Raw genomic sequence first — 13111 nt, 5'->3', positions numbered from 1 at the left:
GGTAAGCCGTCCACTTCTGGGAGGATTCACCACTGCTCCAAGTTTCATACATTTGGAGATAATGGCCCTCACAGTGGTTCACCACAATCCCAGAGCCTTAGAAATGGCTTAGCAACTCTTTCCAGACTGATCTATTTCAATAACTTTCTTTCTCATCTCTTTTGCAATGTGCTTCTTCTTGAGACCTTTTAGCCTACTTTACATTGCTGAAAAGGTTCTATTTAAGTGATGTTTATATTCAACACAGATGGCAGTAATCAAGCCTAGACATGTCTAGTTTAATTGACCCCAATAATTAACTAAATCTCAAAGGGTGCTACTACTTCTTTTGCATATGGCCAGTTAGTGTTGGCTAACTTTTTCCCCCTCAACAAATGAAGTGATCATTTAAAAACTTTGTGTTTACTCAGGGTGTCTGTATTATAACCCCTAATGTAAACTATTAATAATATGATGGTTCTGGAGATTTGAAAACTGCACTGAAATTTCTATTTTGATATAAAAATGATTAATCTTTCATCCCTGAAATTGTGCCAACATTTCATAATGCTACACCTTTGATCACTCCATGTTCAATGTGACACTGCTCTTACTTAAACCATTACCCAGAATTCCACTAGGGATGTTACAAAAAGTGGAAATGGGATAATAATTAACCAAATAAGAAGGTCAAATGGTGCATCATGGACTAGAGAGAGCATATTGGTATCAAAGGGAAACAGCAGAAAACGCTAAATGGAAAAACCAGAGGAAACAGAATGAATCTGATTCAGTAACAAATCTAACCTAAAATAGTCCTCAGTCACACACTGTCAAGTGAGTAGTAACGCATCTAAGCAGTCTGAGCATGACAGCCTACTTTCAGTTGTTAATTTTCAAGTCCTTCTGTTAAAAAAATAACTCATTCTAAAGCTTAATAGCTTTTAAATATGAAACATTGGATCAGTGTCCATATCAGACGATATTTAACTTTTCAACATCTCTACTGGAAAGGAAAAAGTGGTATCGTCATCTCCTTCTTGAACCCATCCTACTGGTTTATGAAGAAGCCTGCCTGCAAGAGTTCAGACTTTATGAGACCTTCCAGCACAAAGCAATCCCAGACAGTAAAAGTGGAGAAACCTTGAATGAACAGAATGATGCAGGTGGTGTATCCAAGCTGCTATTAATGGCTAATCTGTCTCATCACTCATTACCCAGGTTTAGACATCAGGTAAGACGAAGGTACTTGATCCTGGTCTTGGAATTCTACCAACCTGCAGAGTTTATCTCCAAAACTATTCTTACAGGCCTTTAGGGACATCTCAAATTTAAAGCCAGGTGTGTCGGATCTGAACTATCAAAGGTGGTAGATCTCCAGCACCAGGAATCATCAGCCCCGGGATTAGACAGAGCGAGCAAGAGAAAGCTTTTTCAATGAAGGCTTCCACAAGTACACTTCATACACACTGCTCACCACACAACAACCTTTTTTTTTTTCCTTCAATGTGTTTAAAACAATGTCACTGTTAAAGATGAACCAATGACCTGCCAACTTGCTTTGGCTTGAGGAAAAAAAAAAGAACAAAAAAAACATACCAACTCAAGTATGAGTTCAGATTATTGCAATGTAATTAATCAAATAAGATGAGAGAGTGGATTATGAACGTGCAGCAAAAAAGCAAAGTTGAACACATTTTAATTCACATCAAAACTCAACTGTTAGTTCCATTAGATTGCTGTTGGTTAGCACTGAGATTGGTGCACAGAAAAGCTAGCATCAACTTTCATGCTGTTACCAGATTCACTGGCAGATCAACTGTATAGGATGACGTATCCAGTACACAATGCCTTCCACGCACTAGAGTACTTCTATGTCAAAGCATAAAGATATGGTCAAAACAAAAAAAATGGTGTCTGCTTTCGGCGTTGCTCGTAAGCTGAGAAGTATTTTATTGATGCCTTGTTACAACCTTTCCCCATAACCACCAGCTTTTACCGGCAAAATCATTCACACTCCCCCTAAAAGGTAAAAGACTAAAGAGATGACTGAATATCTTGAATCTCACTCCCAGAAGCTCATTTCCTCTCTAAATAGCTGAAGAGTAAGCGATCATCTGCGTGAGGTTGTTATAAATGCTCAAACAGGGATTTCCAACATCTTCCTCTATTAGATTTCAATTAACAATGTCAAATGAGAAGGATGTCTTAAAGCACTGTGAATCGTGGAGGCGCGGTACAGGAATAAAGGGTAACTTCTACATCGTCTGCAATAAATACTGGTTTAGTCAGGCTTGACTTAGGAGAGACAGAAAATTTTTAAGTAAACTGACCATCTTCATGAAAGACATGGGTTCCTCTGTCTTAGTATATCTTCTGTATTTTTTCCCCTACTCCCGAAATCATGAAAGTAGTGCCTCAAGTGAGTATGTGTCAATTATAAGGAATGGTAAGCTACACTTGGTTCATAGAAGCATTGTCCCATTTTATTTGGGGACGCACGCAAACGAAAGAGGAGAGGGGTTAGCCTGATGTTAATCCACTGTGATCTCATTTTTGCTTTATTGGTCTAAGGAAAAAAATTTGAAAACCCCAATTTCCTAAGATTCTCAGATCAACCGAGTAAAAGAGAGAAGTAATTGGAATTCAGTCTATTAACGGGGGGCTTGTCAGATATTATGTGGTGAAGGACTGTGTTCATGTCTCGTTTCTCTGCTTCGCTCCCGGGCCCCGGCATTTCCTCCTGGTGCGATTAAGAGGGCTGTGAGCCAAGCAGTCTTTCGATGGCGGCGTTGATGTCGCCCCCTGTAGCGATGAGGGCCTGCAGGTTGGCCTCTCTGTTGATGAAGCCCATTGCGCTCAGCTGCTCCAGCTGCTGCTGGAAACGCACCTCCGGAGTCTGGGTCTGCATGGTGAGGTGAAAAAGGAACAGTTCAGAAACCAAAACAGCAACATGAGGACACCTGTCTCTACCTAGACTACACTAAAATGCTAAAACAGCTGAAATAGGGCATGAAACTGGGCATTATGCAATTTTTGGACTGTAATTCAAAGCTACACTATTTAAGATTTGAGGATTTGGAGACCTCTCTGGTGGAAATATGTAACTGCATGTGATGTTAATACGAGCGGAGCGAAAAACTTCTGTGAAATTCTACAAGACACCTCAGATATTTTAATTATTGTAAGCTTTACAGGGAGACGCACAAGAACAACTCTCAAAACAATGTTTTAGCCTGCCTTTTTCCTCCGGACTCAGCAATGCTACTTCTTTCAAACTTAATTTAAAAAAACTTACATAGCGCAGATGTTTTTTGTAGTGATCTTGGCTTTAAATAGGTTTTTGACTAAAGGTGTGATGTATAACTGCAGAAATTATTGGGACTCAAGCAGCTGATACTCCATCTCATGTTAAGCCAAATGATCACATCTGAGTGAAACTGTATATGGAAATGTTTCAAGTAAAAAGATGATCAAAGCTGTATTGCTCTGTAGGTTACACACTGGTAGTCACACACACCTAACATTAACAAAGACAAAAATCACAGATCAACTGAGCCAAATGAGGTACGGATCAACTTTTGTGCAAGCAGCACACAAAAATACCATTTGCTTAAAAATCCAGATATTCAAATATCAAAAAAAGTTAAAAAGCCCATCTATATCAGCCACATTTACACAACTCTGTGCTTTCCTATTTAGCAATTCAAACTAATGAAAACTGTACCGATGCGCTTCCTCCGGCAAACATCTGTAACATCTGCTGCATGAGCTGCTGTTGGGTGGGGTTGGTTCCAGCAGCGGGGGTGGAGCCCTGTCCAGAGGAGGGAGGCGGAGGATTCTCCGGAGTCACATTAACTCCCGTGGGAATCCCACCGGGCATCCCACCAGGAAACAGACTAAAACAGAGGGGAAAAAAAAGATACTCAGTTTAGCCGCAAACAAGTTCTTGAGCGCTGCATTTTCTTAAAACTGCTGTATTTAGAGACACAACAAACAAGGAAAGCCTTATTGCAAAAGGCCAAGGCATAAGCACATTTTTACAGGGGAAAAAAAAGGTCCACTTGTTTGTCATGCATCACCAAAAAGGAAATAACTTTTGATAAAGAGGATGTGCTCTGGGAATTCCCACACCGCATTGTATGTGACATTACCGAAACACTGACCAGTTTCTTAAAGCTAAAAGATACGTACCTTGGCATTAGTCCTGGGGCTTCAGTCTGGAGGGTCTGCAAGCCCTGCTGGATCTGCATCAGAGCTTGCATGGCTCGTGGGTTTGTCATCACAGAAAGGGCTTCAGGATTCTGCATCTGAAAAAATTAAGAGTAAGGTTTAAATTTGGAATACAAAAAATAACATTATTTAAAAAAAAAATAATCCTGCGTAGACTAAAAAACTAACAAAAATAAAAAGCACAACTACTAAAAAAAAAATAATGAGTTCATCACAGCTGCTCTGTCTGTGGTTATATCATTTGACCAACTGAAGTTCAGCCAAAACCAGAATGTTTGTGTTTCACTGAGTTTCCATGTAGCAAATATAATGTAGATAGAACAGTATGGAATTTGTATATTTCATGAAGTCCCCCTACATTGAGCTATTCCAATCTTTAACGAGGTGTGATTCCGTTTAACAGGGTAAAAACATTTTTATCTAAACATTTTAGCAAACCCACCTGCTGTAGAAACACAGGCAACTGATGTCTCATCTGCTCCTGTAGCTGGGGGTTTCCAGCAAAAAGAGGGTTGTTCAATAACACCTAGGGGAGCAGAGCAAATGCAAATATTAATAAATATGACAGTGCCAAGGACAACTAAAGCATTTTCATTTCCAAACATGAAAACATGACATACTGTAGGGAAACGTCGAAGTTCACATTTGTGTAACTCTAATCGATGGGTATCACCTTTCATTAACAGCAAGGTTAGCCTTTTTAGTGAGACACTGGTCAGATTTTCCTTAAAATAAACAATGTGCCACACCTGTGAAGCAATCTCAGGGTTTTGGGCCAGGGACTGCATCATGCTGCGCATGTAGGGAGCAGAGAGCATGTTCTGCATCAGCTGGGGATTCTCCGAAATCTGCTGCATCAGACTCTGCATGCCAGGACTGTTGAATATACCTGTCCGGGAGACGGCACAAAATAAATAAATATTAGGGAACCGTTTACCTAGAATTGCTAACCATGAATGAAGGCTACTGTGAACCAGTTAAAAGTCAGTCCCTAGTAGCGTTAATGTTTAAAAAAAGTTAACATTTCTCATGGAGTCTCACAAGGTTCAGTTTTAGGGCCTTTGCTTTTCTTTTCGTACACATTACCTCTAGGTGATGTGATGAGGAAACATACTAATTTTTATAGCTATGCTGATCACACGCAATTATACATTTCCCTTCCATTCCTTCTAATTCCATTCCTAGAGATGGACCGCTCAGTGTTTTTGGGGCCAATACCTTTTAGCATGATCGGCCAACAGATGATACCGATCAAGGACGGTGCTGGATGCCGCATTTAAAGGTGCAGAAGCCTCTCAACAGCAAAACGAATACATGCTTACTTTTTGTACTTAACCAAATATAATTTAAACTATTTTATCTGTGCCTAAGAGGCCTACCCAGTACTCAAGACAGTGGATTAGCATCTTGTGATCAACGGTATCAAAAGCCGCACGAAGATCCAATAAGACCAGAATAGAAGGAACAGCCTGAGGTCACAGACAACATGAACCAATGCTTATCGGTACTATGGTTAGAACCAAAACCTGACAAACTTTTATTACACACCTTATTGCTTTGAAACTTTAATAACGTTTACATATTACATCAAAGTTTTATATTCTCCATGAAAAGGTTCTCCATGATATTGACTTTTTAAAAGCTGTGAGCAACCAACTATGCTGATCATTGTTTAAATTATGCTCATGCATTTCAAGCTAGCCCCGGTCAGGCCATTTGTGTTTGTTAACTTGGGCTAATAACATGTGGTAAACGTAAGTAAGGAGACTAAGCTGCAATATTTGTTAAATTAGACCGCATTTTTCATTGTATACAGACTAAAACCTTATTTATTTACAAACGCATGGTGTGCTCGATGGGTCATGTCCATGACTAATTGTTAACCAACAAACCTATTTACTGACCTAATGGTTGTCGGTCACAAGAATTTGTCAAAATATGCATTTAGCACGTTATTAGATGCTAACAACAAATCACTAAATTAGAAGACGCACTTCTATCTGAAACCATTAAATATGTTAAGAGTTGTACACAATATTTAAACAGTTTACTTTTTGCCAGTTCTCAAACACCTCAGAAATGATAGGAGGTAGCTCAAGGTACCGTTGCCCAAGCTAGAGGAGCCGACACCCAAGGGGTTAGAGACACTGGGGGTGGTGGAGCTTGTAGTAGAGGTGGTGGTTGTGCCAGTGCCAGTGCCAGTCCCAGAAGAGGTGGTGTCAGGTGGACCCCATGGATTTGGCAGTGGCTCCCGATTCTCCGTCCTGGAGGGCTGGGCTCCTGAGCCGTCTGTGTTACCCCCCAAGGCAGAGAAGGGATTGTTTCCGAACTAAACAAAAAACACATGATATCATGTAATGATACTATGGTATCTTAAACAGCCTATTTGTTTGTTATGAAAATAATGTGAAAATCTAATAGTTTTTTTTAAACTTATTTTCTAGCTTTTAGCATTTATTGATTTCACAAATCACTCCAATATTTTTTGACGGAGCTTCTAAAACAACGTATTATGATATTTATTTAATTATTTATTTAAAATGTGGTGTATTCGGGTACAAAATCCACAGTTTCCTATACCTGCTCTCGTGCTGCGCTAAACATGGGCTCCTGGATATCAGTGTACATCCTCCGTAGAGCGTTGTATCCTCCGGGGATGCTCTCTAAGTTGCTAAGCGCTCGGTCTTGGTTACGCATCATCTCTTGCATCATGGCTGGGTTCCTTGCCAACTCCATTGTCTAAATAAGGATAAAAGGATTTACTTAATGTCATGTGAACTGCATATTTCCACTGAACATGCCAAAATCTTATTTTTTCCTTCAGCACACATCTTTAATGTTGCACTATTTGGGTTTAAGTAATAAAAAAATATGAAAAAGCAAACTATGTATTATTAACTGGTAAATGTGGTGCACAACAGGTGATACTGGGCTTTACACCACATGTTTCTTTCAATTCCAGGTAACAATAGAAAGGAAATTTTAAAGCTACTAGCACAAACAGGTAAAAGATTCATTAAGCAAAAGCTGAGCTCTCAATCTGCAGCTTCAACCAAAAAAAGCTTAATAACAACAAGACCACTCTTTCGCCTCATCCACCTGTCTCATTAGCTCAGGGTTGTTGAGCATGTGTGAAATCTCAGGGTTGCGCTCCATCAGTTGTTGCATCTGTGGATTAGCCATGATCATCTGCCTCATCAGGTCTGGATTGGACATCATGTTCTGAACCAGGGGGTTCTCCATGATCTGGGAGAGCATCTCAGGGTTGGACATCAGCTGCCGCTGCATCTGCTGCTGCAGCTCCATGAAGTTGGCGGAGCCCATGCCCAAGCCAGCCAGACTGGACAGGTCACCGAACCCAGCTGAGGAGAAACGTGGACAGAAACATTCAGCAAGTAAGCTAGAGGCAATCCTGTCACAGTACATAACATACAAGATAAAATAAACTAACCTATAGGATGAGATTCAAACTAATTATGAAATAAATAAATACACATACTTTCCTAGGCCAGCACTGAGCACACATACTGTGGTGGTTACTGAACTTGCCCTACAGGCAGGAATGTACTCAAACTGGAAAGTGACGACACAGAAAGAAAAAGAAAGAAAGAAAGAAAAAAAAACATCTAATATGTGCTTCCAATTTTGCTCACTGACTACCACAAGCTTTCTTTTTTATAGGTTTTATAGGTGCATTGAAAACTATTCATGGTGACATACAGATCATTAAGAAAGTCCACTGCCCAATTTTCCAGACCCTGCAATTCAAAGGGAGGTTTCTCCTTTCGTTTTCACTTTGAATTTATTCAGCAGTGTCTGCTGACCTTACTTGGCTCCCCTCCATGGCAGAAGAGGGAACTGTGAGGCTTTAAAGAATTTCAGAACCACTGTGCAGCTCTCAGATCTGAACCTTTAGCACTTTTCAAAAACAGCAATAACACACACTCACTGAATATGTTGGCTGGCTGCGAGGGGGCTGGCGAAGGCCCACTGCCCTGTGATGTGCCCAGGTTACTAGCTGAGCTGGGGTTAGCGGTGCCTGCATTGCCACTGTTTGCCTGTGTGGCACCGGAGCTGGATGGAGCAGCCGTGGAACTACCACCTGTGGCCCTGCAAGAGAAACTTAACTGAGTCTAGGCACATGATACATACTGTTAACACATAAATTAGGGCTGCAGGATATTTGTTAATTGTGATATTAGCCTCTGAAGTACTGAAACCGCTAAGCTGTGAGTCTCTTGACATCACAGTTTGGAGAGAATTCATATTCCAACAAAAGTAAATTACTTTGGACAAAATAATGCAGGCCAACATTTAATGATGTGAGATTATTCATTCACCAATACATTTAAAATATCACAAGACATCCACAAACGCAATACATAGCAATATAATCACAATCCTAGAAATCTGTCCACACTGTGCAGCCCTAGCATTAATATTTATGGTTTACAGGTGTTGGAGCACATGTGTGTAGGTTCAAAATTAGTGCAAGACATGCAAGAATCATGGGCATCTTACTTTTGTGCAGTTTTGATGACAAGGTGAACGGTGAGGCCATCCTTTATACCGTGCTGACTGAGCGTGTCTCCATCTTTCAGGATTTTACCAGCAAAGATCAACACTAACTGGTCCTGCTTTGCCTTGAACCTTTTGGAGATTTCTTCTTTGAACTATAAGTGAAGGGAAAATTACTGTTAAATGTTACATTCTCACAACCTGATTACACTGTGGCAATTATTTCCTTAAGTAATGGCACCCCCACCCGCTCAAGGTGAAGTAATAGGAGACCATCCCCCAGGATTTCACATAATAAACAGCCCTGAAAGCCTTCTAGGCCTTGGGTTTGTTTAGGCTGAACTAAAATGCTGTGTAATAACATTTTAACACATTTCCTAATTTAACTTTGTTTCAAGAGTATGACTTTTAATCAGGGTAAAAAGAACAAATGTGTCCATATCCAAATCTTAATGTGACTCATCTGTACAGAAAACATCTATAACACATAAGACTGTTGCAATACTCCTCTAATCAAAAATGTCAGATCTAAATGTGCATTTTGGAAATGATCATTTTAGTACATTTCTATGTTATCACTGAAGCACAAATCCAAACTGCTAAGATGTACACTTGTTGCCCTGAAACAGCTGTTGTGATAATGTGCAATAAAGTCAACAAATATCAGCCAAAACTTTTGCACTTTAAGACCTTTAGCACCGTCCATCTGCTTTCATCTAAGAGCCAAAACCTGCTGGAAAAAACTCCCACAGGAACTATTACAGGTTTCTGTTAGTTGCTATTGGTTTTGAAATGACGTCTGATCACATTGTGTTTTCTTGACGGGTTGATATCACAGTGTAAAAGATCCTAAAGGGTTAACCGATGACCTGTGACTGCCAGTAGATGCATTTGACTGTTTTCTAAAGGGACATAAAGGTGTTGTAACCAATTAGCCAATTCCCATTGGGGTTCTCATGAACATGACAAATACTGGGACCCAAATTAAAACGACTAAAACTTAATGTTTTCTTTTTTTGTAATATACAAGGACACCTCATTAAATAATTAAACTTGAATGATTTCATTTATATTAAATTGATTTTAGTAACATTTTCCTATTTAAGTGACCAAATTCTTTTTACTGAAACACAGTAAGGTCTGGAGATAAACCTCTAAATAACATTTTTCCCTACTTTTTTCCCCACAATATGCATACTGTTGTCAAATTAATCATTTTAAAGCCAACTGGTAAAACGCACTTTTCAAAATAGTGTTTCACTACTGTATTTCACTACCACAACACATTAACAGCTACTGAAATACTCTCATTCTAACTTGAGCCACATAGCGTTATTTTGGTTTACCTCTGTACAGTGAAGAGATTCAACAGCGGAAACATACTGGTTGTAGGCAAACTGATATAAATTGTAATGATAAATTCTGTCACAATTTAATTTTCTGTGCATATCCTGGACTGTCAGTACAAAATGAACCCTGACTACATGTTTCATTATAAAGTGATTATAATTAGGCCTGTTTATATGGATGTAGTGCAGCACAGTTTGTTAAACACTGAACAAGAACCTTTACAGTGTTAGGCTTATTATTATTATTAATTATATGTGCCAGAAAAAGTTGTTTTGTCTGTTCCAACTTATTACATCTCAAGAAAGTTACACATGATATTGTGTATTCTGAAAATGTCTTGGAGTATCGTGATAACATTTTTGCCACATGCCCCACCTCTAATACAAGATCATTTATTCTCATTAAAAAAAGAGAAAAACCGATAAACGTCAGTGTGAGAAACACATCTGGACACAGTCTTGTAAGGAAAATTAGGGTAAAAATTCAAAATAGAAAAATGAGCTCCTCAAACTTTTCATCTGTACTACCAGTTAAAGCCATCTACTGATCTACTGAGCGATACGAATACTGTTTACATGCATAATGCTTATGACACTCGTATGTGTGTGCACTTGTTTTGAAGCGGTTTCATGAGAACATCGCATCAGGAGTCAAGATCATCAGATTTTAATCCAAATGGTTTTGACTGTTTCTTTCAGCAGATGGTGGTGAATGAAAAACTGCACATTCTGACTGAATGTCACATCCAGTAACATTGGAGTCTACTGAGAAAACTGAAAATCACAATAAAACCTTAAACCATCTTTGTTTCAACTGAACACACAACAGCTTTTGTCTGTAAACTTGTAAAACGTTAACGTTACATCTACATCAGTACGACCACTTATGGTGAAACATCGACTACAACGACCTTAATTATCAGCCAAAGCATATACACAAGTTTTTTGGTGGGTAATGACTGCTTTAAGACCGTAAAACCGCTTACACGCCCATTATGGCAACATAAACAAACAAAAACGCGGAAAATGACTAAGAAAAAGAGCAGCCAGCTGAGCTGTACAGCTAGAACCTTCTCTAGGCGAGCGGCTCGGCTAACGTTAGCTTAGCTTAAGTTAGCTTAGCCCGTTCGTTATGCCGACGAATCGGTACGCAGGACAGTCAGCGCCCACTTTGACCAGACAAAATAAGCACATATGAAGCAAACCAGCCACATCTGGATACCATTAACACACAATAAGTGATAAAACAAGCTGAAAAAGCGCAATACTCGTAAACCGGAGTGCGTTTTATTACGAGAATACGCGCTGCCGCCATAGCCGGCTAGCGACACAGAGCCAGGCCGAATCTCTCTCAATCTCACTCAGGACTACTGAGATAATATCGCACGAGTCGCTTCTAGACGAACACACAACAAGCTAGAAAAGGTTTATGTGTGAAAATGGAGTGTTTAAACGCGAGTTATGAAGTGGTTTTTCCTCGGAAAATCTGCGCCGAGTACATCGTCGTCGTTTCGGGCTTAAAGCAGCCGATTCATGTCGGACAGCTGACTGACACACACACAAAAACACAAGCGCAGGGCAGCCGCCGCCGAGTACCTGAGAGACAGACGCGTCTTCGGATATCGCTATTTCTTCCTTGTCCTTGGGCGTTTTGACGGTGACCATGATGATGGTGCCGCCGGCGGCCGCATTTTCCTCGGATTTGCTCTCCACGGCGGGGTCCGCGCCGCTGTTCTCCGCCATCTTTTCTCTCCTCTCTCTTCACTTCATCACGTCACCGCGAGAAGAGCTGCGAGAGGAGCGGATCAGCACAGCGCCTTCAGCGGCACCGCGGAGGAACACCCTGGCTTAAAGGGGAAGCGCACCAAATGTTCAACATGCCCGCATACGCGAGCTGTTACGATGTAAACAACAGGGTTGGGCAGGGTACCTTAAAAAGCAGTGATGGCTGAATACTGAATACACTGTACTAAATGTATTCAGTAACGTATTCTGTTACAATACATAAACAGTAACGTATTCCGGTCACATATTAATAAGGCACATGGAATTTCTTTTTCTGTTCCTCGCTGTGACTGGTTGGCAGCTTTCTTCTTCTGTTTAAATGAAGTTCTGCAAATTCTCGACTTATTTCACTCTCTTTTTCTGCTTCTGTCCGCTGCTGCTCCCACAATCCCCCAAGAGTCCAGTACAACGCAGTGCAAACATGTTCACTACTGAGGAGATTATTAGTCTGATTATGTCTTTAAAAGAGCTCTGTAACACTTAGAGTAATAACTGATCATCACATTGATTTATCAGTCTACTCAGGCTTTAGCAGAGCCCAGTAACACTGAGATTAATAACTGATCATGTTGATTTATCAGTCTACTCAGGCTTTAGCAGAGCTCAGTAACACTGAGATTAATAACTGATCATCACATTGATTTATCAGTCTACTCAGGCTTGAGTAAAAAAATGTTGTAATGGTAATCCTCTGTGTTCTTCTAAATTTTCCTTTGTACTACTCAACTTTGTAGTCTGTGCTACAGGCGGTACCAGGTACCTTATCTGGAACAACAATGAATATTTGTGACCTTCGATCTCTCAGATGGCACTGCATGAAAAAACAGCATACTCCTGTGATAGATGTCACCACATGGGCTCAGGAATACTTTGACAAACCGTTGTCAATAAACACTGTTCATCGCTGCCTCCATGAAAGTTAAGACTGTACTATGCACAGTGGAAGTCAAATGTCAACAGATGTCAAATGTGCAAACGTATATTGTGGTCAGACAAGCCAAACTTTCAGATTGTTTATGGAAATAACAGATGTCATGTTCTCCGGTCCAAAGAAGTTCAGGACCATCCAGATTGTTACAAGCTCAAAAGTCAGGCTCTGTTGTGGTTGGGGGAGAACTGGTGCCAATGGCATGAGCAACTTGCATCTTGGTGCTTGAGGAAAGCACCGTTAATGCTGAAAGATACGTAAGTATTTTGGAGCAACGTATGCTGCCTTTTAGATGACGTCTTTTTCAGGGACATCCAAG

At 40.2% G+C, this 13111-nt stretch overlaps 1 protein-coding gene across 1 annotated transcript; it reads right to left on the bottom strand.

The window, feature by feature from the left end:
* Positions 1 to 1589: 1589 nt before the first annotated feature.
* On the bottom strand, positions 1590 to 11876 carry ubqln4 (ubiquilin 4). Its single transcript, XM_036558278.1, has 11 exons — positions 11676 to 11876; positions 8734 to 8885; positions 8162 to 8322; positions 7312 to 7574; positions 6793 to 6951; positions 6316 to 6541; positions 4962 to 5101; positions 4655 to 4738; positions 4174 to 4289; positions 3707 to 3878; positions 1590 to 2884 (listed from the first exon to the last, which is right to left on the bottom strand). Exons 1-11 carry the CDS (start codon positions 11820 to 11822, stop codon positions 2732 to 2734), a joined length of 1773 nt encoding a protein of 590 aa, XP_036414171.1. The 5' UTR covers positions 11823 to 11876; the 3' UTR covers positions 1590 to 2731.
* Between the last annotated feature and the right edge of the window lie 1235 nt (positions 11877 to 13111).

This window comes from Colossoma macropomum, unplaced genomic scaffold, assembly GCF_904425465.1.
Source record: "Colossoma macropomum unplaced genomic scaffold, Colossoma_macropomum, whole genome shotgun sequence".
Classification (NCBI taxonomy): domain Eukaryota; kingdom Metazoa; phylum Chordata; class Actinopteri; order Characiformes; family Serrasalmidae; genus Colossoma; species Colossoma macropomum.
This window is presented reverse-complemented; position numbering and strand designations above follow the sequence as displayed.

Excerpts from the sequence above, each read along its gene's own strand:
- ubqln4 (XM_036558278.1), bottom strand. The coding sequence starts at position 11,822 with ATGGCGGAGAACAGCGGCGCGGACCCCGCCGTGGAGAGCAAATCCGAG. Across the intron at positions 8,886-11,675 it reads AAGACGCGTCTGTCTCTCAG|TTCAAAGAAGAAATCTCCAA; the intron begins GTACTCGGCGGC and ends CTTCACTTATAG. Across the intron at positions 8,323-8,733 it reads GTCATCAAAACTGCACAAAA|GGCCACAGGTGGTAGTTCCA; the intron begins GTAAGATGCCCA and ends TTTCTCTTGCAG.